The sequence below is a fragment of the Podarcis erhardii genome (assembly GCF_964252035.2).
Source record: "Podarcis erhardii genome assembly, chromosome: 10".
In the NCBI taxonomy this organism is placed as follows: Eukaryota; Metazoa; Chordata; class Lepidosauria; order Squamata; family Lacertidae; genus Podarcis; species Podarcis erhardii.
In genome coordinates this window covers 26,041,670-26,067,854 of record NC_138500.1, presented here as the reverse complement: position 1 = coordinate 26,067,854, position 26,185 = coordinate 26,041,670, and the positions used below count along the sequence as shown (strand labels likewise).

The 26,185-nt window shown below is 43.5% G+C and overlaps 1 protein-coding gene across 4 annotated transcripts in view; it reads right to left on the bottom strand.

Moving 5' to 3' along the window:
- Positions 1-5,320: 5,320 nt before the first annotated feature.
- RFX4 (regulatory factor X4) overlaps positions 5,321-26,185 on the bottom strand; it is a 63,756-nt gene continuing 42,891 nt past the window's right edge. For 3 of the 4 annotated variants that reach the window (XM_081878382.1, XM_081878380.1, XM_081878383.1), the window contains 10 exons: positions 24,904-25,004; positions 22,392-22,450; positions 19,800-19,944; positions 18,445-18,539; positions 17,347-17,464; positions 16,428-16,547; positions 14,761-14,922; positions 12,209-12,371; positions 10,308-10,446; positions 5,321-6,680 (listed from right to left, as the gene is read on the bottom strand). In XM_081878382.1, the coding sequence (XP_081734508.1) occupies positions 6,408-6,680; positions 10,308-10,446; positions 12,209-12,371; positions 14,761-14,922; positions 16,428-16,547; positions 17,347-17,464; positions 18,445-18,539; positions 19,800-19,944; positions 22,392-22,450; positions 24,904-25,004 (1,375 nt within the window). In that variant the 3' untranslated portion in view covers positions 5,321-6,407. The remainder of the gene's footprint in view (positions 6,681-10,307; positions 10,447-12,208; positions 12,372-14,760; positions 14,923-16,427; positions 16,548-17,346; positions 17,465-18,444; positions 18,540-19,799; positions 19,945-22,391; positions 22,451-24,903; positions 25,005-26,185) is intronic. The other variant, XM_081878381.1, reaches the window with a different exon arrangement.

Genomic DNA, 26,185 nt, shown 5'->3' with positions numbered 1-26,185 from the left:
CCAAGGAAAGAAGGCTCAGAGCAGGGACAATGATAACTGGTCACCGGGAGAAGATGGGGAAGAGAAGGTGTCAGAAATTGAAGGGGGGGGGGTAACAGGGCATAGTGAGCTGGGAGAGCCTGCGCCAGAGAAGTCCAGAATCAGAGACAGAGGATGAAGCAAGTAAGGAGGGAGGCCAAGAGGCAGATATGAGTCAGGCTGGTGAAAAGTCATGGGTGTCTCCCCCTCCAACTGCAAAAAGCTCCCCTCCCCCCTCGTTTCCTAGAATCAAAAGCATGAAAAGGACGGAGGAGAGATTGGTGGCAATGTGCAGACTCATTCTCTGATTGCTTGGGGGGAAACCCTGGAGACGAGGGGTGGGATGAGGCACAGAGAGAGCTTGAGGGGAAAGGAGAATGGGAAACAATGGGTTGTATCTAACATAGCATGAGTAACTCACCCTGTCATCTCAAGGATTTACACTTGTGCAGTGAAACTTCCCTCTCTCTTTTCCCTGTCCATGTATCCCCTAAATCTGTTCTTGGGGATCGCCCCAACTCTTCATAATTAGTGAGAGTGCAGGGGGAAAGTTCCTTTGGGCATTAATCTTTGCACTAATGATACATCTTAGTTGGATACCACCATTTTTTTCTGTAAATCTCAAGTCCTTAAATTATCCAAGATCCAAGCCTAATTTAGCGCAATTTTTGCAAATCGGTTTACCTGCTGTCCCCTGGAACACAATTTGGGAATTGGTCTACATTGTGGAAACCACCTCACACATCACCAGCTTGCAACTCAAACTTTCTCCTATTAATCAAGCTAAGAACCTTGATTTCATTTTGGGGGGATTGTTTTTATTATTTAAGTGTGAAAATCCTTCATATACCTTGGGTAACAAATAACACATTTCCATTTTAACCATAAACACGGTTATCACCACTGTTGAGTGCTATCAAATATTTTATTTACAAAACAATTATTAAAATGCCTGATGTCATATTTCCATGTAATTATATCTTACCCATAGGGTAATAAGTCCACCATAATTGCTTGCTGCTTTTTCTTTTTTATATATATAATACAGAAGCAAAAAACCCCTATGTTAATAATTTTCTACAAACAAACAAAAAAAAATTGACAAAGAGCTATGAATCTGACAAAAAATACCAACGGGAAAACCCCCCCCAAATACAATAATTTCCTGCACACACATACAAAACACAACATAGGTTCAAAGGCACAACTTTGAGTTCTGTACAAGTGTATGGAATTGTCCTGGCAAGAGATCTGGGAATGAAGTTCATTCTAAGCTGTAGGTAAGTAGAGGATTTGTTTAAGTGTGTATGTGTTGCATTGCAACTCTCACACATTTGTGCAGTTTGACAATACAGATCATGAGGTTTCCTGTGTGTCATTAGGTTGGCTGCAAAAATACTTGTCCCCCCCCCCCAAGAGAAGTGTGCCTCAAAGGAGCTTGTATAGGCTTTCCCTCTTCTCAGCTGCTACCCTGCTGAGTGCATTTAGACCAAGATGTTCAGTCCATGAGACCCTTCCAAAGTTCCAGCATCTTGCGCTCCCCAAGACCTCACGGACAACTCCTAGGGAAGGCAGGAATAGAGATTGGGGGGGGGGCTTAGAGAAGCTCAATCTCTGGGATATTCCCAAGGATGTGAATGTGTGGAAGGACCTCACCTTGGAGTGAGCCGCTTGGCCAATGCTACTTGCCCACCGGAATTGTGGAACTGCCAACTGGGGGGAAGGTATGCTGGTACCAATGAGCTCTTGACACACACAAGGTAGCAAGGCATTCCTTGTCATTATGGGCCCATTACCTTTATGGTGATAACGCAGCACGGAAACACAGCCGACAAGTCAGCAATTCACCCAGTACTCTATGTCTTCCTCTTTGCAAACTAACATTTATTTGATCAATAGAAAGATGTGTCATGGATGCAAAGTTACATGTAAACTGGAGCACTGCCACATGCCGTTTTAAGCCTCAAAGAGGAAACTGAGGGCAACAGAAGAAGCCCAACAAAGCATCTTTAAGGAGCTATACGGGTAAGTTAAAGAATGGAGGCAATAATTTGGATCCGTCTGCCATTAGTTAAAAATATGGACTAGATTTCTCACCCCAGCACATTTCCTTAAAGACCATGTAAAATTTATGAATAAGATTAGAATGGTGGACTAAAACATGGCGCACTTAGGACGCGACTAAATCAAAAGACTGCCAAAGAGTGCTTAAGAGGGATATCTCCTTGCTGCTCAGAAAGCTGCTTTGAGGTGTTTGAACGAACCAGGTCACATTGGCTAGCGATGCAGGGCATGGCTTGCATTCCCCCTCACGTCACAGCTTGGCTCTATTTGGTTTGCTTCGTTCTTTGAACATACCAGGACCCCCGTGTAGGACACATCTTGCGTTCTGTATTTGCACTCTGCTTGGAGGGGCACAATAATTAGGGCTGTGTGTCTGCTGCACTAATAACAAGAACAAGAACAAAACCTGTGCAAAGAAAACAAAACACTGTTCAATCTGAGTCCCTTATGCAAATTAATTGTATTCGCATATAGTTTCTCAATTTGCATAATTTGTTCTGAGGCTACTAATATTTAGCAAGTATATATTGTACATCAAGCGCTCAGACACTTCCCATATATTATCCGTAGTCCTTACAAGGCTTGGAAAGGCAGGCTAATATCACTGCTGTCTGAGATAGGCTGGTGGAGAGAGAGTGGGTAGCCTAGTAGCAGGCACTGTGAGGAGAATTAGAACTTACTGTATTTTTCCCTCTATAACACGCAGATTTTTTCTCCTAAAAAGGAAGGGGAAATGTCTGTGCGTGTTATAGAGCAAATGTGTGGTCCCTGGAGCCGAAAAAGCAGGCAAAAATCAAATTGTGCGTCTCCTAGAAGGGAAACCTGAAAAGAGGAAGTGGCTGCTTTCCTGCATTCTGCCTCAGGGTCTTACTGCTCACCCTCCTCTGTTTCGTTGCTGTGTTTGCTCAAACGGAACAAAGAGCAGGGAAAGCCCCTCCCCTCCAGGCAAGCAGAGGGGAATTCCTCTCTGTGCTTCGGTGCTGCTGGGGGAGAGGGGGGGAGGGGGAGGGAGAGAGAGAGAGGGGGAGGGAGAGAGAGAGGGGGGGAGGGAGAGAGAGAGAGAGAGATGGCTGGCTTGGGTGGGGGAAAACTTTTGCCTTTCTTTCCTCCCTCCGTTAAATCCCTCTCCTGCATTCTTAGCCAGCTGCTTCTCTGCACACCCCTCTCATGTCCCTTTGTTTTTCCTTCGCTCCCCACTTAAAATGTGGTTACAAAGCATAGATCCACATGGATCCTCAGGATCTTTGCATTGGGTCACCCCAAATTCACCATCAGATCACATAGCATGTCCATGGCTACAGCCTGCACCCAAAAAATCACGCACCCACTGTTGCCTGGGGCTGCAGTGGTGCAAAAACGTGGTTACAAAGCATGGATCCACAGGGATTCTCAGGATCTTTGCATTGGGTCACCCCAAATTCACCATCAGATCACATAGCATGTCCATGGCTACAGCCTGCACCAAAAAAATCACGCACCCACTGTTGCCTGGGGCTGCAATGGTGCAAAAACGTGGTTACAAAGCATGGATCCACAGGAATTTTCAGGATTTTTGCATTGGGTCACCCCAAATTCACCATCAGATCACATGTCTGTGGCCACAGCATGAAGCCCAAAAATGATACATCCACTGTTTCATTCAGAATGTTTTTCCCCTTGTTTTCCTCCTCTAAAAACGATGTGCGTGTTATGGTCAGGTGCGTGTTATAGAGCGAAAAATACGGTACAGGGTAAACAGTTCTGTGTGACGTCTCACATTCTGAGGCGTGGTTATGTTCACATATGAGAATCTTTCTTTGTGTGTGAGTTCCCTTTCGTTTTTTGGCTGAGAGACGAAAGGATGTCCGCTCTCTCGCCGGGCTGATTTATGATGTTTTTCTTCTCATTAAAGGCTGTTGGAGATTAGCAAGAAGCCTGCATTCAGTCTGATTTATTATCCACACACAAGGCAACACTTCCTACCGCTGCTAAAAACTCTGTTAAGGACTTTGCTAAGAGAGCTCAGGTTTTTTGTATCGGCACAGGCGTCCATCGGCACAGGGGAAGCGTGCCGGGCGCCATCTTATCTCACAGGCACAGCCAAACACCCACAAAGCCGAGGAAGGGGGCTTAAAGCACAGCATAGGCAGGACAGACACGCCGCACCTTTCCCTCATCTGTGCAACATCCTGTACTTCTCCACAGATGTTTTTCTCCTAATGGGGCTTATTTCCAGCCTTAGCACTCCCTGGAAGGAAAACAACAGGGAAGTGTTTTGCAGGGTAGGTGGGGAACGATGGGTGGGAGCAGAATATAAACACCCCTCTCCCACACACCTATGCTGCATTTAATTCCTCAACTACCTCTCTTTAGGGTAAATTGGCAATGACTCAGTACTAAGGCATGGGCTTGCTGCAGTCAAGCCTACCATGCACCTTAGTGAATTAATAGCTGAGGCCAGGTTGCTACTACCCAGTTGACACTCCTAGTGTGATGTACAAGGCATTGAAGTGTTCATTTCTGGCCTTGGGAAATCCACTTCTCCTACCTCTGAGATCTCACTGTAATTTCTCCAACACTCCCAGGCCTGCCCATTTCTCAAGGGCTAGAAACTTATTTTTACAATAAATGAATTTTTCCCAGGATACCTATTTCTCCACTCAATATCCATTTCTGCACTCCTGTGGTATGATTATAGAAATGCAGACTCCATACAGCTGCGACTATAAATTGGGGCTCACAAGCAGGAAAATGGGAAGAAGATTTATCGTAATTTGGGGCAGATGTGGGTTAATGAGCGGAGGAGTTTGTAGATTTATTTCTGAGAGTTAGATTGGATCGTTTTCAAGTCTGTTACACCTCTGGCGTTCTCTGAGGAGCTTTGGCTCTTGTGAAGCTGGCAAATTGCAACAGCTATGCTTACGGAGCAGGAACTCAGTTCAGATACAGCAACTTTCAATGGTTAGTGAGGCTGTAATTAATTTAGAGCAATTGCATGACACCTGTAGAAAACACCAAAATAACCCTGCTTTATAGCAGCAGTAAGATCTTGCTTGGTTGGAGTAACCCACCATACTACCCCATTTGTATTCCATAGAGGGATGCGGGTCATGCTGTGATCTAAACCACTAAGCCTCTTGGGCTTGCTGATTGGAAGATCAGCAGTTCGAATCTGCACGACAGTGTGAGCACCCATTGCTTTGTCCCAGGTCCTGCCAACTTGGCAGTTCAAAAATGAAATATATTCAGAGTCCTGCAGTGATTTCATGCTCTTTATTGCAGCTTGTAAAACAGTGATTGAATTTCCCCCAAAACCTCAGGCTTTTATGTACATTATTTACACAATGAGTCCTGTCTGATTGGCTGATTCTGCTTCCCTCCTGGAGCCTGATTGGTCTTTTCCTGCAGGCCAATCAGTTGTTGCATTCTACGATCCTACCAGCCTAATAGGCTGATTAACTTCCTCCTGGAGCCTGATCAGGTCTTCTCCTGTAAGCCAATCAGTTGGGTCTCATTGTGTAAATAATGTACTGTACATAAAAGCCTGAGGTTTGGGGGGAAATTCAATCACTGTTTTACAAGCTGCAATAAAGAGCATGAAATCACTGTAGGACTCAGAGTATATTTCACTGGCGACGACTGTGGGGGGCAAGCCTGGCGCCACCACTGTGATAAACTACGGCGACGATTCCTGGGGGGAAACCGCGAAGAGGGCTGGACAGAGTAATCCCAAGGGGACAGCAGAGGGGTGAGGCCTATAGAGCAGAAGGAGCAGGTAAGGGAGGCAGAACTAGGAAGTCCAGAGGTGACCCCCGAGGCCAAGCAGCCACAGGAACCAGAGCCACGACCGAGTGGACCAGCAGCGCCCGACCCAACAGCCCCAGAACAGCCAGCAGCCCCGGAACAAGAGCCAGAACCAGGAACCCCTACCTGCCTATTGTTCTAGGATCCAAGCTTAGTACATAACAGAAAGCATACTAGCATGAGTAGATAAATAGGTACCAATGCGGTGGGAAGGTAAACAGCGTTTCCGTGCACCAGAAGCGGTTTAGTCATGCTGGCCACATGACCTGGAAAGCTCTCTGTGGACAAACGCTGGCTTCCTCGGCCTGAAAGCGGAGATGAGCGCTGCACCTCATAGTTGAATTTGACTGGACTTAACAATCCAGGGGGTCCTTTACCTTTCTACTTTACTTATACTTTCGTGTCCAGGATCTTTTCAATCTTCATAGCCATTAAAAAGGCCCATGTAGGAGTTCTGTTAACCTACAAGCCAGGCATTGAAAAGTTTTTGTGTGTCTGTCTTTATTAAATATGTAAGGCTGATACTATTTACCAAGTCATTTTCATTTTGCCCATCCTGTGGTGGCTTCCCCATTGATATAGGCAAAGCCAGGAAAGTGTTGCATGTGCTCATATTCGGAATTCCTCCGTGTGGTCAACGGTGTGTAGATGTCACTGGAATTTCCGTATCTCGTGGAGTGCATGGGTGGGCTTGTGTAGCAAGCATTTGCGGAGGGCACTTCTGGCCAGCGAGCAGTCACTGGGGTTGGATGCAGTCTTGGGGTGCTGCCCATCAAGCACGGCTCCATCCGGGACGACGGGCTGTTGAAGGGGTACTAGATGAAATGACATTGTAAAAATGTTAGGCACGCACACTTTTTGGAGGAAAAGAAAATGCAAGCCCTTTTAATGACAAGCCTCAAAGAGGGATTCACAGATTTTGTCAGCACAGTGTCCATTTTCATGTAGTTCATAGTAGCATAATAGAATTGTAGAGTTGGAAGGGACTACGAGGGTCATCTAGTCCAACCTCCCTGAAATGCAGAAATCTCAGCTAAAGCATCCACGACAGATGGCCATCCAGCCTCTGCTTCAAAACCTCCAAGGGAGGAGAGTTCACCACCTCCCGAGGGAGACCATTCCACTGTCAAACAGCTTTTACGGTCAGAAAGTTCTTCCTGATGTTTAGCTGTAGTGTAGCTGATTATTGTCAACCAACAGCCCCTGCACTAACAAAAATCAGGTACTACAAAGCTAGCCTAATGCATTTTTAACTAATAATAATAGATTAATATACAATAAATCTCTACTTAACCTGTGCTGGCTCCCCATGCGATTTAGAACCCCCGATGGTACAGGGTTTCAAATTGCACAGGAAGCCAGAATGAGCAGGTCAGCCTCCCCTCTGAAGGAATTCAGTTTGAACATGTGAAAGGCTACAGGAATAAAGGCAAGGCGCATGCCCACACTCTCTGTGATCACACAACTGGAATTGCACGAGGGGGAACCACTGAATAGGGAAGAGTCTGGGTCTGGTTGTAAAGCATCGAAGGCAAGACATCTATAGAGATGCTCATAGGCAAGAACCACAAATCTACTCCTGAGCTCATCAGATGGGAGTGTGCTCAGCCCTCTGGCAGGCAGGACACCTGGCACCACAGTTTCAGACGTGGCTCCAGTCTAAGATGCAGTTCTAACCCCATTTACCCATAAGACCCATCAAGTTCAGTGCAATCCTAAACTCACTTACCCGGGAGCAGTCTCACTGAGTTCCATAGGACTTACTCCTGAGCAGATATGGTTAGGACTGCAGCCTAAGTCTATGAAGCCCATGACTAGCCATGGGCCACATTTCATTCGTCTCGTTGGCAGTGCCATTTGGCACAGAGAAGAACAGACTTCCTAATGCGTTGTTGGTGGGGTGTGCTGATCTGCCTTTCCACTTTTCATTAACATTCCAATGTGAGCATGCCTGACCAGAAAGGAAGGGCTAATAAATGACTGCAAAAACAGGGGGGGGGGGGCGCGACGACAGGAATACAGTGTGTTGCTTCTCTGTGTGGCCAAATACCCCCAGATGCAGCTGTGTTTATGAATGTGTCATGAATATAAAAAAGAATAATTGCTCAAAAATAATACGGACTTCCAAATATCGACTATTTTTACAATAAAATCTGTGACGGCTGAATCCCCAACATGGAAAGATTTGTAATGGTGGGTCAACTAATTGCAAATGAGTCAGTGACTTCTTTTTCCTTCCAGTGAAGAGACCATTGAGAGACAATATTTTTCAAGTCCGCCTTGGCCCCTGCCTGACTATTAGCTCAACCAATGAAGCATCTATTCAGCCTTGTTGGAGTGTCCAAAGCTTCGCCATCTGCACGGATGCCGGCCCATGCTGCCTGAATCACCTTTCACACTTTGCATCCGGTTTAATGAAGAGTGCTTAAGCATGCTGATCTCAAAACACTGGGGCCTAGTGATCTTTGCCAGATATAAAGGCGACATTTGTTGGAGAGCCCTTCACAGGAAATTACCATTTTCTGGGTCAACTCTCTTGCCACCACCACGCTGCTGAGACCTGACAAGAAACACTAACCCCTTTAAGTTGGGGTGACTTTAAGCCGATTATTGTTAAGGCTCTTTCTCCCCCTACGCCCCAAATTAAAATTAGCTCTGTTTCTTTCCGTTATTATTTCAGAAAATACTATTTTAAATGTCTCCTCCACCCAATGAAGCCTGAGTTCCTTCAGTTTCAGGCTGAATAATAATCCCTTTATTCTTGTCCTTCAGCTTGCCGGCTGATTATGCAAAGAGGTGAAAGGTGTCTCTGTTCAAACAGCAAAATATTTTCCTTCTGAATGCGGCTCTAACTTTATGCTGATTTTACTCATACTTTGGAAAGCGTGCTATTGCCCTTGTAATGTACATCAACATGTACGCTCAACATCTTGGTCTTGTTGTGGTGTTATAACGTGCACCCAGCCACCTTCAGAATAAAGGTCTATTAACTACATTTAAAATTGCACTGCAAAATCAGGACAGACTTAGGATAAATCTTAAATGGATGGATGCATATAAACATATTTCTGTCTCTATTGCTTCTTCGTCCCTTGTTGGAACCACTGAAAAGTGTTCAAAGTGCTTTTAAAATAGTATAGACTCTAACCCACATCCATCAAAATCAATGAAAACTCTGCTGGTGACCTCAGGGTGATGTTGGATCATGATGATGTTTGCTATCTTTTGATAGTTAAGCCATATTTAAGGCAGTTTACAACATCAGAAGACTTACAAAAATAATGCAAAATTTAAGCAGCCATAAATAATACATGAAACATATCAATATGCAATGAGATTACACAACCCCACATAATTCATAATTAGGCCTAGCAATAAAGATAAAAAAACATAATATCAATAAGTGCATAAATTAAACACCTGCAAAATTAAATCTAGATCCCCAACAAAAACTCTTTCACAATAGTTTCTCAGCATCCTGAGCAGTGGGTCTTTTAGGATCCACAGGTAATATGGTCTCTCTCATTGCCTAGGATCTCAATGTTTAGCTCCTTCCTCTTTTCTATCCTTATGGATTGATGTGTATGTGGGTTACATATAGTACAGCCTTTTCAGCTTCACCGGATCTTTTTGTCCTGTGTGTCAGGACCGCTACCTGGATCTCCTCCTGGGTGCATTTAACAGCAGCCTTAACAAGACGTATTTGTTGCATTTATATATTGCCTTTCTCCCAAGGCATTTTACAATGTTAAAGTACTGAAATAAAACAAGGTTGGCCCTTCGGTGGGGAAGACATAATCTGTGTGGAGCAGGCCCTGATGTTGTCATGGCCCAACCTCCTTGCTTGCTTGCTTATGAGTCCAGGTGGTGTGAATTAGATTGGTTCACTTAAAAATTCTCCCCCCAGTGATGGGGGCAGTGATGCTTCTGAATACCAACTGCTGGGAATCGCAAGTGGAAAGAGCACCACTGTGCTCAGGTCTTGCTCGAATGCTTCCAATTGGCACCCTGAAAAGAGACTACCGGTAGATGGACCTTTGGCAGGGGATCTAGCAGAGGTTTTCTTACGTTCCTAAAAATGCAGGCAAAATGGACAAAATTCTCCTCCATGCCTACCTACAGATGGGAGCAGAGGATGAAGGGTACACAATCTGAGGGAAGGATCTCTTGCGCATGCCCTATTGAACTGAAGGTGATATTTTATCTCAACAAAAGGAGAGTAACTGATTTGGAAATGTGGAAATGCTAAAGCCGTAAGCTGTCTTCGGAATTCCGGTTTTTGAAAGCGGGATACAAAAGCTCAAATAAATAAAAATGGGGAATTCTTTACTGTCTCCCCTGTAAAAAAATAAAAGCCATCATATTGAATCTTGGTCTATTTGAGTTGTTTGTGAAATCCTAAGCAATAATGAAAGGATCAGCACTCGGACCACGGAACTGACCTGCGAAGAGCTTCTGTGATAAGCAGAGTAATGGAGGGGTGCAGAAATAGTGGTGTCATGGGGAAGGGATGGATACTGGCTCTGCATTGGGTGGGGGTGCTGGTTTCCATAGCTGCCGTAGTTATAGCTCCCTGTGTACCTAAAAAGAAACAGAAGATCCTTAGCATTATATTTTAAAAAGCCTCATGTGCTACAAAGGCTGTAATCCTAACCACACTGACCTGGAAGTAAGTCTTATTGAATTTAGTAGTTCTTACTGCCATGAGTAGACATGGTTAGGGTTGGCTTCAAGATACCTGCACTGCATTTTTACAACAGAGCATAGTGTAGCTTTGTAGTTGTTTTGTGTTTAAGGTATTTCCTCCCTTCCTTTTCTCTTAACCATCTTTTATCTTTTCCTTCTCCATGTTCAAAACATATCCATTACTATCACTTTTACTCCACTAGGACTAGGGCTTTGCCAGCTTCAGCACCACATGTGTCACGGTCTGGGTTGTAGGTGGCAGCAGTCCAGATATGACATGCTGGGACCAAGGTACGGATGGTAACAATACAGTGGTGCCTCGCAAGACGAAATTAATCTGTTCCGTGAGGCTCTTCGTATAGCAGTTTTTTCGTCTTGCGAAGCAAGCCCATTGACAGCTTAGCGGATTAGGGCTATTAGCGGTTTAGCGGCTTTTAGCGGATCAGCTGATAAGCGGCTTAGGGCTTAGGAAAAGGGGGGGGGGAGGGAAAAAACCCCGCAGGAACTCGCAAGACATTTTCGTCTTGCAAAGCAAGCCCATAGGGAAATTCGTTTTGCGAAGCGCCTCCAAAACGGAAAACCCTTTCGTCTAGTGGGTTTTCCGTCTTGCGAGGCGTTCGTCTTGCGGGGCACCACTGTAGTAGCAGTTCAATGGAGGACAGAAACTCAATGAGGCTGGAACGCAGGAAAAGAAACTGGAAAAGGAGAAGGAACTGGAGCAAGGACAGGAGCGTTTAAGCAGGATCAGGAACTGGAGCAGATCAGGAGCGAAAGCAGGAACTGGCAACAGCAGGGTATAAACCACGTTGCTATGGCAAAGAACCAGGGGAAAGATACTGCACATCTCCAGATACTGCACATCTCCTGATCTGGCCACACCTGCCAGGCCATACCTGATTCCCCCAAGACAAACACAGCAAGGGCCTGGTTCTGCAACTCCTCACTGCGCTCAGGGCCTGGCCCTGCAAATACTCATGGTACTCCTTACAACATGGCTGAAACCTGGAAGCAAATGCCCTTAGGACATTTTTATTCCTTTTATTACTCTCATCAGCGCCCCCCCCCCCACCAGCACAGCCAATGGTCAGGGATGATGGTGATTGTAGTCCAACCACCACTGGAGGTCCCAGTTGTACCTTAGGTGGAAAGTTCCAAATCTCCACCCCATCCACTAATGGAACAGGGGCGCAATCCACCAGCAAGTTATTCTGTGCTTGCATACTATTTGCAGGGTATCAACAGCAGGAGGGGCCTATTGCCTTCATCTCCTGCTTATAGGCTTCGTGTAGGTATTTGGCTACTGTAGAAAGCAAGATACTGGAATAGATGGAACTTTGACATGAGCAATGACATATCAGAAAGTGATTATTGATGATGATGATGATAATAATATTGATGAGGCCCTCTACAATACACAGAGACATGCAACAAATCTGTCCCTTTAGACATACAGTCTAATTTAGGGTGAACATTTGGTATATCTGATAATACAGATATTACTGTTTTCAAAAGAGATAGCTTTCTTTACCCCCCCATACATATTTGTATCTGCTGCACCAGGAAACAAACCTGGGAATGCAAGCATGGCTGTTCAATTACTCTATTCACTAGCTATGCTGAAAAATGCAGTGGATGAACATGATGCTAAGCAACCTACCCGTGTTCTTCTCTGTGTGGATAAACAGGTATTCTGTGTGTAACCGATGAAGGAGGCACATGAGGGTTTCTCATACAAGGAAGTTGTTGAGAGTTTTCAGCAGGTGACCCAGCAGCTGTTGTTACAGTGTATGTGAGAGACCATGTATAAGACTGCATGGCCCCTGCGTAAAATAGAAAGATCCAGTTAGCATTCATGTATTTTGTGAACCTCCACTAAAATATGCAAGCACTACAGATGTGGCAGATGCCAGGTGTGTGGGTCAACTAACCGGGATCTTGGTGCAAGCCACTATCTTGGGATATGCAACCAGACATGAAACAGTGCCTTAGAAGACGGAGCCAATTACCTGTTGCCCCTCATGAGTAGGGATGACTGAATATACAAATTCCTGTTTCTCCCAGTTGCACATTTTTCTAATTTTGAAAATTCATCAACATTTTAGTGTGAATCTTTCTTAATCACACTTTTTTATTTTGTTAGCCATTTCCCCTAGTGTAGACATTCATGCAAAGCAATTTTCCCTAATGGAATGCACTTGTGTATATAATTTTATGCATTTTTGTACACATTACTTGGCTGGATAACTGCACTTCAGAATTCAGAAAGGTGCAAATTTCGAAAGGTGGAAGGTTTTGGTTCATGCATTGTTTCAGAAAGTGCAAAATAGGTAGATATGCATTTAAAATATGGACTGAATTGAACATCTCCCCCAATGCCTTTTGAGGAGTGATTTCACTTCGTGACATACAAATCTTAAGCACCTGTACAAGAAATGTAAAGGTTTATCTACAAATGATTTTAGTAGAACTTACTTCCAGGTGTGCTTCTAGGATCACAACCTGTAATGTATATTGAGCCCAATTCTGCCTACTACAAGAAGACACACTGATAAGTAGGCAGCAAAATTATTAGTTATCCATTGATGAAGTTTTATGATTTCTATAAAGGAGTTCAGGCCCATCAAAGGACAATGAACCTGGCAAATGAGTAATCCTAGGACTTTAGAAAGCAGGGTGATAGAACACCATATAGCCATTGCTTTTGTTCCAGAATTGATGTTGTCTGAGCAATCATTAATCGAGGCTTTGTAATTTAAAAAAGAATTAAGGCCTAATTATCCCTTTTCAGAATGCAGAAGTTCAACAAAAAGATTTAGGGGAAAAGGTTGCTGGGTCTTGCCAGATGTTTTACAACGGAGCAATTTGGCGATGGCTTGCCTTTAGGGAGTTTGCTGTCATGTAAAACTAGAGGATTTAATTGCCTTTTTGTGTGTGTCACTGATTGTCCACAGAAATTGTACTTTGCCGGGCTTTAGAGTTAACATGCTACCAATAAGCAGCAATGTCTTAATGGAAGCTGAAAGAAGGGAATAGCAATCTGTTAGGAATAAAATCTGATTAGCTTCCGAGTTATACAAAGGTATTCAGTTTTAAATTTACCGGAACCAATCTTAATAATGCTGACAATTATATAATACTTGCATGCATTCAGAGTGATTCATATATGTTCTTTCAGCAAGGCTGTGTATATGTCAAACAATCACATGTCTTCCCCTAAAGAATCCTGGGGATTTTAAGTTTGTTACAGGTACTGAAAATTGCAGCTCTATGAGGGGGCTAATTACAGGATTCTTTGAAGAAGCCAAGTGCTTGAAATGTATGGTGTCTACGCAGCTCATTTCTTTTCCATGATGAAGCTCTCTCAGTCCCAGTCAGATCAATGGTCCAACTGATTGGCATTGGCAAATCTCTGGGCCAGGCTTCTTCAACCTTGGCCCTCCAGATGTTTTCGGCCTACAACTCTAGCTAGCAGGACCAGTGGTCAGGGATTATGGGAATTGTAGTCTCAAAACATCTGGAGGGCCGAGGTTGAGGAAGCCTGCTCTGGGCAGAAGACTTTCTCAGTGCTGCTACCTAAAAACCCATTAAGTGGTGATGCCAGGAGTGATTGCATATGGGACTTTATGAAACACAAAGCATGTGCTCCACCACTGAGATGTGGGCCTTCCCTACAAGAGGTACAACAGTCCTGCAAAGTTGTTCTATATTATTGATCTATTGCACAGATAAAGGGCTAAAGGTCAGAAAGAGAAGATTTCAAAGGTGCAGCAACAGAACTCCTGCAGCTGCTTTTCAAATAAAAAGCAGGTTGTGGAGGGGATAATTTGGAGCAAAGAAGTGGTGTGGAGAAGGGGTGCTTAATGCTTTCCTTGCCTGCCATTTTTCGGTTTCAGCTAGCCTCCCAGACACGCTCCCCCTCTGATGGGATTCCAGTACTCAAATGATGGCGGGGGAGACTTGAGTCAAAATCATGCCCCCATCACATGGCCTTCAAAGACAGTAGCTAAGGGCACCCCAAAAAAATAATGTAGTTCCCCCTGTCCCTCCTGTAATTTGAGCATTGCCCTGTCCTGGACGTCATAAGAAAGATCCATCTTCTTCATTCGCTGTAAATGAGCAGCAAACACACAACCACGCTTTTTCAGGTTTTGAATGTTACCCCCCCCCCGAAAAGTGAACTACCAATCGGACACCTTCAGCCTTACCAACCTGTTGTCGTTGCTATGCCAACATACTCCGGAGACTGGTTGCTTACAGGCGAGGGTGCAGATGGGACGTCCACTGAGGTGGCAGATTTAGCTGGAGAGAAAGGCACTGGGGAAGGACTTGGAGGAATGGGTTCTGCCAGTATTATCTCTTCTCGTACTTCCACTGCAAAGAAGTGGGGGTGGGGGTGGGGGGAAGAAACAGATGCTGAATACCATGCCGCCTTTCCTTTTTTATTTCCTTTCTGTTAAAAGGATGTTAAACTTCAATAACAATGTCTAGATTACTATTCTTCTTCCAGCGGATTCTAAATAAGACCCTTAGTTTGCCTCAGAGATCAGACCAAGAACCTGTGAAGTCATAATGAAAGAAAATTTCCTCAAAGCCCATGTGGAGTGTCTGATCACAAACCAAGCATGGCCTGTCCACATACATTTAGGATTATGGCTCAGCGCTTCTCTTTAGAGAGGGAAAATCTGAAGCTCTGAGTACCTTGACAATGGACTTCAAAATTCAATCGTACTACTACCAGTACTACATTGTACTACTACTACTACTTGTACTACTAATAGTAGGGATTTACTCAGGATCCACAATTGTTGGGTTGAAAGGTTGCCAAGCACTGAATACTGTATACTGTAAGATCTGACACCAACGACAACTATTATAGTTTTTCTACTACAACACTGCAATTTTAAAAAATAAGTAGGTGGTATGAATGAAGAATAACTATGGGGCATGTGTATCACAAATGAAAGTAGGTTTCCTAGTTGTGGCTTCCCTCATCCCACCAGAATAGTGTTGAGGAGATGCATTTAGGAACATAGAAAGCTTTCCTTCTACTGAGTCAGATCATTTGTCCCACTCAGGATTGTGGACACTGACTGGTAACAGCCTCCGGCCCCTGAGTTTCAGGCTGGAGTCATTCCCAGCCCTAACATGAGATGGACCTGAGACCTTCTACATTCAAAACACATGTTCTGCCAATGACCTAAGGCCCTTCCCCAATGGACCACTTAGTTTATCTTTGTGCTTAATAGTGATGCAAGTTGCCCCGCCTCAAAAAGGGTATAGTAGATTTGGAGAAGGTTCAGAATACGGCAGCCTAAAAGGTTAAAGGGGATGGAGCGACTCCCCTGTGAGTAAAGGTTGAGCATTTGGGACTTTTTAGGTTAAAGAAAAGGCAAGTAAGAGGTGACATGATAGAAGTTAAAAAAAAAATATGCCTGGCATGGAGATAGTGGAAAGGGAAAAGTTCCTCTCCCTCTCTCCTAACTCTAGAACTTGTAGACAACCATGAATGATGGAGAATCCAGGACAGATGAAAGGAAGTAATTCTTCACGCAGCACATAAGCTATGGAACACACTCCCACAGGAGGCAGGGACCAACTTGGGTGGCTTAAAAGAATGACTGGACCAATTCATGGAGGACAAGGCTTTCAGTGGCTACTAGCCTTGATGACTTTTCTTTACCTCCTCCATCAGAGGCAGCATGCCTCTGAATAACAGTTGTGGGTAACTCTGCAGGTGTGCAGAGTGCCCTGCTTGCAGGCTTCCCACAGGAATCTGGTTGGCTACTGGGAGAACAGGATACAGAACTAGAGGGGCCAATGGCAGCAGCATTCAGCAGGTTCCTCTTATGTTCTTAAGCGCAAATGAAGAAGCTTACCTGTTCCTCCTTCTCCTTTCATTGCCCTCATGAGCTCATTGGCTCTTTCCTGGCAATGGAGCGATTCTAACAGGTACAATACGTAGTCATCAAACATCAGGTGAATAAGGTGAAAAGATCCTGATGACAAAAGAAATGAGCATAAAACAGTTAATGGAATCTCCATTGCATTTAGAAACTCATTGGTCCTATGTAGTCCTTCTATCGGCCACTTTATGAAAGGGCAGCCCAAACACAATTGGGATCAGACTAGAGGAAGTGGAATTTTGTTTTGTTTTGCTTTGGTTTCTCCCATCTGCTTCCTTCCCCACTCAGTTGAACTGCAAGGGTAACTAGTAGTTGCTACTAGAGAGCTACCTCTCCAGATCTGCAGAGTGTTATGTTCCTTCTGTGAGAAGAAGATACTGGCCTGATCCAGCAGGGCTCATCTTGTGTTCTTTTGACAGCAGTTAAACATCTACTTTTAGCCTCACTAAGCAATTTTTTGCAACCAACTACCAGAAAAAGAAAGGGTGAGGAAACAGATGGAAACTCTGGGAACTAGACATTTATTGCCATTTTCGTCCTCTGTCTCTTCTTTTGAGTAGAACTGAATGAGCAGTGGTTTGAAGCTTGCTGACTCAACAGGCTGTGTGTGGCAATGCAGAAAGAAATTGGGTATGGGGCACTATTCAATGGTAGTCTAAATCTTAGGGTTCCATGAGCAAATCAGGTAACCATTTGAGCGGCAGCAGTTTTGATAGCAGACCAAATATTGGTAATTGGTGATCCTTATGAAGGGGGGGGGGGAGTTTTTGCTCTGGAAAACAAAACAGCTAGCTTGCATATTTTGAAAATCTTAATTCCACTTCCTGTTTTTATTATTATTTTTAAATTGTTCTCTAAAAATATTTTTACTGTTGATAGGAAGAGAAAGTACCGAAGCTGGGAGCACTGTGCAACGTCATGTCCCGAATAACCCTGGTGCCAAAACAGGACCACATCAAGAGGAATTGCTGAGCAACTTTCTTCAAAGAGCCTTGTCTCTTAGCAGCTACCTGCCAATAAAAAGAAATGGATGTGATTCAGATCAGATGCGTCTTCACTGTACTTACTTACGGCCAGACAAGGACAACATTGCATGTGTTCTTCTATCTTCTTTCTTAGATAGCTATGTCCAATTGTAATTTCATATGAATAGTTATAAAGAAGATTTTTTTAAAAAAATAAAAGTCTGCAAGTCTACCTTCTCCTTTTGAATTATTTCACTGGTGTGGGTGGGAGAGATGCTAACATAAAGCAGAGAGGGAACAGAGAACCTGTCTTTGGGGGACCTCCAATCTTTCATCCAGGGGAGGAGAGCACCACAAGTGCCCCTTCCCTCTGCCTTCCCCTGCCTTGAGGGTATCAGAAGTGCCACCATGACACCAACAATCATTACACCAATTGTCATGCTCATCTCAGACCTATTTGCATGCCAAACAACCAGGACACCTTGCATCAAGGAAAGGGGAAACTGCCATACTTACCAGGCCTGGAAGCAAAGGGTCAAAAATTAGCATGTGCACAGAGAGATATGCAACAGCCGTAGCTACATTCCAGCTGTTTGGTGGGCTTTTCGCTAGCAGAATAACTAAAAATCAACACTTGACAGCCGGCAACTAGTAATCACTTTTTATCGTTAGCCTTTTCAGAGTCAAGGCCACCCACATGAGCTACTTTTCTGGCCCACCAGTACAATGCAACATAATAAGAGACCTGACATGAACAACAAGATAAGCCAAACTATGGCTTAGTGAGAATGCACATGCAAGCTGTCACAGAGGAGCTCACAGCTGCTTTGCATCTCCCCTGGTCATTTTTACTGCTGCACCAACCTAAGCCAAGGTCTGGCTTAGCACGTCGTCTGAACAAGGATACATGGTTAAGCGTTCTCCTAGCTAACCATGTGCTGTAGCTTTGTTTTTAGAAAGGAAATGGCTGGACACAGAGCTCCACACTCTGAGTGTTACCTTCTCCATTCTTTTTTCCTACTGACCTTTACGACGCATCTGTCCACCATGGAATCCAGCCATTCCACGTAGGATTCAATGGGCGACTGCTCTTCCAGAAGGTGATCGAACTCTTGATATACTGGAAGAAAACCCAAATCCAAATAATATATTACTGTTGCCCTCTTACTGAAGGAAAATGGGGAGGGGGAAATCGGTAACATTCTCCTTGTTTTCCGCACCATTTTTTGACAGTTTCTTCACTTTATAAAAACATGTGCTGTTCTTTCTTTAAAAACATGGAAAAGCAAAAAACATTTGCTGCGTTTGATCTCCCTCACTCTTTCTCCCCCCCCCCCCATTTTTCCAGCAGTGCCTGCCTATAAGTAAATTAGAGACACAGCAATGATCGTCTTTCTTCCAAGAGCGAAAGCTAGGCTCTGACCCTTTTGATAAAGAAGGTCATGCATGAAATTGATTTAGAAATGCATCAAGATGCTATTGGAACCCAAGAGCGGCTGACGGCCTTCCCATCAGTAAATGCTCCACAAATACGTAACTGATGCTAGCAACATTTATTTATTTGCCATAGCTAAAAGGCAAGCTATTTCCTATCAAAATCCACAAAACTGTCATATTTAATGACTTCAAAGAGATTACTGGATATTATCTACAAGACGAATGCCCTCTTTCAGATTTGCCACAGGGAGGTAAACTTTAAACATATGTATTTGCAATGGCTTTGCTTATGAAAAGTTCCAGGCTGCTTTTCGCAATGGATCGAAGAGGCTCAAAACCAACAAGAGCAACATTCCATTTAAAACACAGCAGGAAAATAAAATGTGATTAAAGCTGCAATTCTAAATACACCAGCCTGGGAGTAGGCCCCATTGCACAGAGTGGGAGTTACTGCATCGTATTCTTACTCTGAACTTGCTTAATATGGTTTTCCAGAAAACTTAAACTCCACCTCCTGAGTCACCATTTTGCATTTGGCGCCATTTCCAAGACACTATCTCGTATCTGGGTCCTGTACTTAGTTTACATAAATTTTAACAAGTGCATGAGAAGAGGCAGAAGGAATAAAAGCATTTTAGACTCTCCTATGTAACTGACTCACTTCCTCTTCTCTTTCTGCCATGCAGGTGGGATAGCTGCTGAAAGTAGGGAGGAAATTTGAGTGGACCAACGGCAGGGAGGGAAAGGGTTAAGCAGCTGCTCTTTCCCCAAGGATCTTCCTACTGCCAGCCACTTGTTGTCTTTTGCGCTTTTAATCAACAGATTAGGATGCACAGAGGAGTCTTGCTGATGTCAAAGAGCAACTACTTTGGCACGCTCTGTATTTGCCATGAGGTCCAGAGCTGCCCTCTCTCATCAGAGTTGAGGGTTTTTATATCCTTACATTGTATTATAAGTTTCCTGTGCTCCTCCCGCGAGTCTTCCATGGTGTATAGCGTTTGTTTGGTAATGCTGTTAAGGTCCACATTCCTCCAGTCTTCCAGCATTTGGAATGTGATGTCCGCACTGTGGATCACGGTTCTTGATGCCTATAATCCAGTCCAAGCAACTCATTAGCTCATGGTTTATTAGCTTGAAAAATAGACTTTTATCCCCTTACACGCTTCCTTGGCAAGTCTCACTAAATTGATTTTCTCATGGATTCTAATCTAGAAGCATTGTGGGTCACAACAGGCATCTATCTACTCACTACTAGGGATGGAAGGGTCGGTCCATTTCGGTTCCATCAGTTTCTCATTTTTACAATCCTAAATTGAGCTCTCCACATTACAACGGTTTGCATTTTTGTTTTAATCTGCATGAAAATTCAACAGCATTTAAGTCTGAATTTCTCTTAATAAACACATGTTTATATGCAGTTTGAGCCAATGTGCACATTTTTGCAAGCATTTCCCCCCCAATTTAATGCATTTTTGTATGTTATTTTCATGAACATCTTGCACACTTCCCCCTAATCTATGAGTATTTCTAAACAATGGTTGGTTGAAGAATTGCATCACAAAATTTGGGTATGTCTTTTGAAGGATAGCTGTGTTTTGACTTGCAAATTGTTTTGAAAAGTGAGAATTTGATAGCTTTGGCTTTAAATACAAACTGAATTGAATTTTCCCTCCATCTCTACTCACAGATTACCTCCATTTGTTTGTGTAACAGTGTTGTTTGCTCTACAGTGTTGTTGTTTTTTAATTGCAAATAAATGCCGTTTCTTTTTCCACATCAGTTGAAGAACAAACACACACTGGAGTCGGAATCGCCGCCCTTGAACTGTGCCTGCAAGGGCCCTGTCGGTAGGCTTACTCCTTTGGACACACCAAAGGCTAATCCATACCTTTTATCATATCAAAAGCAAAATTCTCACACTATGAATTTGCTACTTCAGTTCCATGCAAAGAGGCACCTGAAATCACACACCTTCCACATAAAACTGAGGCTGCAGGCACAATAGCACAAACATATTTGCAGCTCTACTCCAGCCCCATATGTGAAATAATAATAGTGACTAGTATGACCATAACTAGCTCTGATGCTCCAGGGAGCAGGGCAGCTTTTAGGGAAGAGGATGGAAAAACGCAGAGTGCTTGTCTCCTGGCACTTCTCTTTTTAGCGATGAACATCATCATGTGAGCAGGGGTGGAGGAAGGGGGGGCGGTGGGGGCGAACCACTCCGGGTGTCACCACTGAGGGGGGGTGACAAAATGCCAAGCGGCACTCACCGTGGGGCCTGCAGCGTGCCTGAGCCACGTGTCTCTCCTGGGAGTGACGCGGTGGTTTGGGTGCTGCAGGCTCCATGCTGCCCCAAATGGTCTGCCCACCGCCTCCCCCTCAGCTGTAGGGCGGCTGAGTGGGAGGAGGAAGGCAGACTCCTCGGAGGCCCCGTGGAGCGTCTTGCCCTGGCTGGCCCCGCCCCTGGGCGCAGGGCACGTGCGCCACCCCAGGCGCCCGATCAGCTTGCTCCACCACTGCATATGAGGCCTTCAACACCGTATTTTTTTGCTCCATAAGACACACTTGCCCCCTCCTAAAAAGTAAGGGGGAATATGTGTGCGTCTTATGGAGAGAATGCGGGCGGGAGGCAGGTGGGAAAAGCCCCGAAGAGCTGCACACACACTCCGCGTGGCTCTTGGGGGCTTTTACCCGAGGAGGGAGAAGGGACTGACTGGCCGCGTCAGTCCCTTCTCTCTCCTCGTAGAAAAGTCTGCAGGAGCCGCACGTTCCTTAAATGGACTGGTTGTATGGTGTCAACTCAATGCCACTTCCTTGAACTCCACACAGATACCCTGTTGGTATAGCAGGTGCAAGAAATGGCTGAGGAAAACAGAAGGATGTGCGTATATTGAAATAACATTGCTACCAGTGCTGCTAGCATGATGATACTACTGCTACTCCTGTTATTATTGCTCCTCCTCCTCTAGTTAATTTTCACACAGTGTACAGATACAGTAGATCAATAAGGGTATTCTTTCTGTATTCCTAAATCACTGAATAATCAGAGGTCTTTCTGAGTGATCATAGAATTGTAGAGTTGGAAGGGACCCGGAGAATTATCTAGTCCAACCCCTTGCCATGCAAGATATATGCAGCTGGTCCACGCTGGGATCGAACCTGCAACCTTGGTGTTACCAGCACCACACTCTAACTCATTGAGCTATCCAGGCTGATGAACAGTTTAAGAAGGTGGCAGCATTTTTACCAAAATTTAAGTGGCTATTCTACTATGAACCTAGAGATATACTTTAAACAATATTAAAACAGTTGTGTCCAGAGACCACGGAAGGCAGCGTTGGAGAGGCTATTCTACCAAAAATTCTCCTGGAGATGTCTGAATTTCTCCAGTAAGGGAGAGGAGCTCATAAAAGAAAATTATGTCAGAAAAATGTTTTCTGAGAAAATTTGACTCAGCCCTGGTATTTATACAGTTGCCAAAGCAAAGGATCAATAAACCACAGATAAAGCGACCTTGTAACAGACAAAATACCTGACAAAGATGATTTAAGGATGTCTGTCTCCGAAGAATTTGAGAAAACCTTCTGGATACTGCCAATGAAGAAGATATTTATTATAACAAACCAGACTGGTTATTTTTGTTACCAAACAACAAAATGTATAATATTTTTTTGCATCTTAGTTGGGGTGGTACTTTTTGACTTTTTACTAAAATTCCTGTTTTTGGAATCCAAATCAGCACAATTAATTTTCTATGGACCAAGGCCAATCTGCCACTGAAATCCATGGTACAGCACAATCCTATCTACTCAGAAGTAAGTTCTGCTGAGTACAATGAGACATACCCTCAGGTTAACGAGGTATAGGATTGCAGGATTCAATGTGACCATCCTGTCCTGTTGATTTCAGTGGACTTAGGTGGGACTGATTTGGGGCCAGTAACTGTAGGACACTTATCACCTGAAATCTGGGTCCATTTATGCAAGCAAAATCCACATTATTTGCGGGTGTGTGTTTGCTTATTACTGGTATATAAATTTACATCTTTATTTTCAGGAATAAATCCAAATAATGTAATTTACATGATTGGTCTTTCATTTTCTTTTAAGAAAAATGTAAACAAATATTTGTTGATGTTTATGAACTTGTTGATGCATCCAAAGCTCTGCAGAATAAACTAAACATGTTAAGAGTATTTTTATACTGAATCACTGCAGTAATCTACAACTGAATATTGTTGTACAAAAAAAAGTAAATGCTTAATTAGGGTCAACAACAAAGCTTATAAATTGCACAGACCTAGAGTCACAAAAAACCTTTTTCTATAGCAAGTTATTTATTTATTACTTGCAAAGTTTTCTATGCCATCGACATTAAATATATATATCATCATGGTAGTGCACGACAAAAAATCAACAATAAAAATCACATCTGTAAAACAAATGTAGAATACATCATATACTGAGTACTGACTTAACCAGGGGGGAAACGTTCCAAATAATTCTCTCTGGATGCAGTTCTGCTTTAGTAAAGCTAATAGCAAACCACAATTAATTTTGAGAGAAGGACTGAACCATATAACATTTGAATAAATTATGAAATTACAAAACTATTATTGAGAAGTTTATATCCCAAGTCTCCTCGACAAAAGGTTATTTTAATTTTTCATGCTAATCAATGCCTAATCCTTTTCCTAAATTAGTTTTCCCTCCCCTTTCATCTCCTTCTCATTCTTCCCCCCCCCCTTTTTTAACTTTGTGATGTGGAATTTGGCACTTATAAAAGGAGAAGAATTGAGAGCCATGAAATAAAGCAGACTTCATCAATAGGTGATGTGCACTGCAGGCATCTACAAAGCATGCCTGAAAAGAGTGTGGTGCCCTTTCCCGTGGAGATAGGGTAATTTGATCGCCTCCATTTTTAACTCTGCCACCTTTTCTGAGCAAAGGCCTCGAGCTGTATTCAAACAGCTGAAAATCTGGAGAGTTGCTTAATGGTTTTGGATTCGCTAAAACTACATCCAGGCCATCACGGAAGAGAAAGTTCAGCTTGGTTCACACAGCCAAAAGGAATTATCAGTTAATTTTGACTCAGTGCTGTGAAAAGTGTTATACCTAAAAGATTATCAAACCCTTTATATACCCGAATGATCACAGACCCTACAAGTGCCCCTATTTCCCAGGGACATCCCTGATTTAGAGAAGCCATCCCGGTTTCTGATTTAATCCCGGAATGTCCCACTTTTCCTTAGGATGTCTCTATTTCCATTGGAGAAATGTTGGAAGGTATGGAGTCATCCAACCCCTGAGCTGTCCGAAGGCAATCCTATATGGGGAAGTTTGTTTAAGGTTTAATGTTTTATTATGCTTTTATATATGTTGGAAGCTGCCCAGAGTGGCTGGGGCAACTCAGTAAAATGTGTGGGGTATAAATAGAAAAATTATCATTATGGAATGGGACGTCCCTATTTTCATCGGAGAAATGTTGGAGGGTTCGTGATCACTGTGCTCTGTAAGAAAGGAACTCCTTCAAATCTATCCTATACAATGCTGGAATTTGGCCCTTAGCATGGAAGAACCTTCCCTTTGGAACTCCTGCTTCATATCAGATAGCTACCATCTCTATTGCATTTTTGGCGCTTTCAGAAAACTTTACTTTTTCAACAAGCCTTTTATGTGGATTTATTTTTTTACCCCAGCCTGTGTCAAATTTGAAATGGTTCTTCAAATGAAATGTTTAAAATTGTTTTATATATGAACTTTTTGCATTTTTTTATTGTTGATTTTTTAAATTGTTAAACCCCTTCAAGGTGTTTTCCAGGAAGTGATTAATAAATGGAAATAAATAAGTATTTGGGGACTTGTACTGATGTGAGATGGCATATGGTCTGATGAAATGATGTAAAGATGAATGAGCAAGGAACTCCTGCCAAAAGGAATAGAATTTTTTTTTGGGGGGGGGGAATATTTTCTATGTTTGTTACCAATTAACGGGTAACACCATGTTGTTTTCCTGACCAAAGTAAGAAATTATACAATACATACGCTCAAACTTGATATTTCGTAGGTTTTCTGGCAAGTCATGAAGAGCTACTTTTAGCCACTCGTCCAGTTGTTTGGCAAACTTGCGTATCACCTGTGTCAAGCTGAAAAGGAAAGTACCACTTCAGAAATCTATGCTGAACCTCTTTCTCTGCATTCATGCCTGCAGCCATGAAAAACTAATGGCTCACCTAATCTACCCTTTGCCCCAATGACCTTTTAAGTTATTGATGCTGCAGTCCCATACACAATTAGCAGGGTTGGGGGAGCCCCACTGAACTCAGTGAGACTTGCTCCTTCTGAATATGCATGTATAGGTTTGTACCCAGAATGTGTTGCAAAACAAGAGCAATCTGAAGTGCACACAAAACATCGATCAACTACTCATTCTTGAAGGAAGGCAGGCAAGTAGTTTGTCAGAATAGTCAAAGACAGGAAACGGGGTAGTTCAAACATGCAAGTGTTTAGTATTTAAAACATATAACTCTCCTGCTTGTAAAATCTGCACAGAATATAAAGGTTGTTGTTTCTTCCAGGCTATTCTGCCCTATGTTCCTGTATGTGCAACTTCCACCTTTCCCCTCCTTCCCCTTTGAACTCAGTCCGAAACAACATACTGTATCAGATACACTTGGGTGGCTCTTTATAATAATGCTAATGTTATTTATAAATGTATGTTTCCCTAATAATAATAATAATAATAATAATAATAATAATAATAATATATTTATACCCCGCCCATCTGGCTGGGTCCCCCCAGCCACTCTGGGCGGCTTCCAACAAAACACTAAAATACAATAACCTATTAAACATTAAAAGCATCCCTAAACAGGGCTGCCTTTAGATGTCTTCTAAAAGTTTGGTAGTTATTTTTCTCTCTGACATCTGGTGGGAGGGCGTTCCACAGGGCAGGCGCCACTACCAAGAAGGCCCTCTGCCTGGTTCCCTGTAACTTGGCTTCTCGCAGTGAGGGAACCGCCAGAAGGCCCTCAGCGCTGGACCTCAGTGTCCAGGCAGAACGATGGAGGTGGAGATGCTCCTTCAGGTATACTGGACTGAGGCCATTTAGGGCTTTAAAAATCAGCACCAACACTTCCCCAGAAGCTGTTCACAAGTGGGCTGGAGCTGCAATGCCAGCTTTCCAGTAGCGGCATCACTTACCAAAAAGCGGAGCAGCTATGCAGCTGGGAGGTCAGCACGGTGTGGGCAAATCCAGTATCCCACCATCAATCCAGCATCCTACCACCTCACCCCTTCCCCTCCTGGAAAATGTCAAGCAGCAATG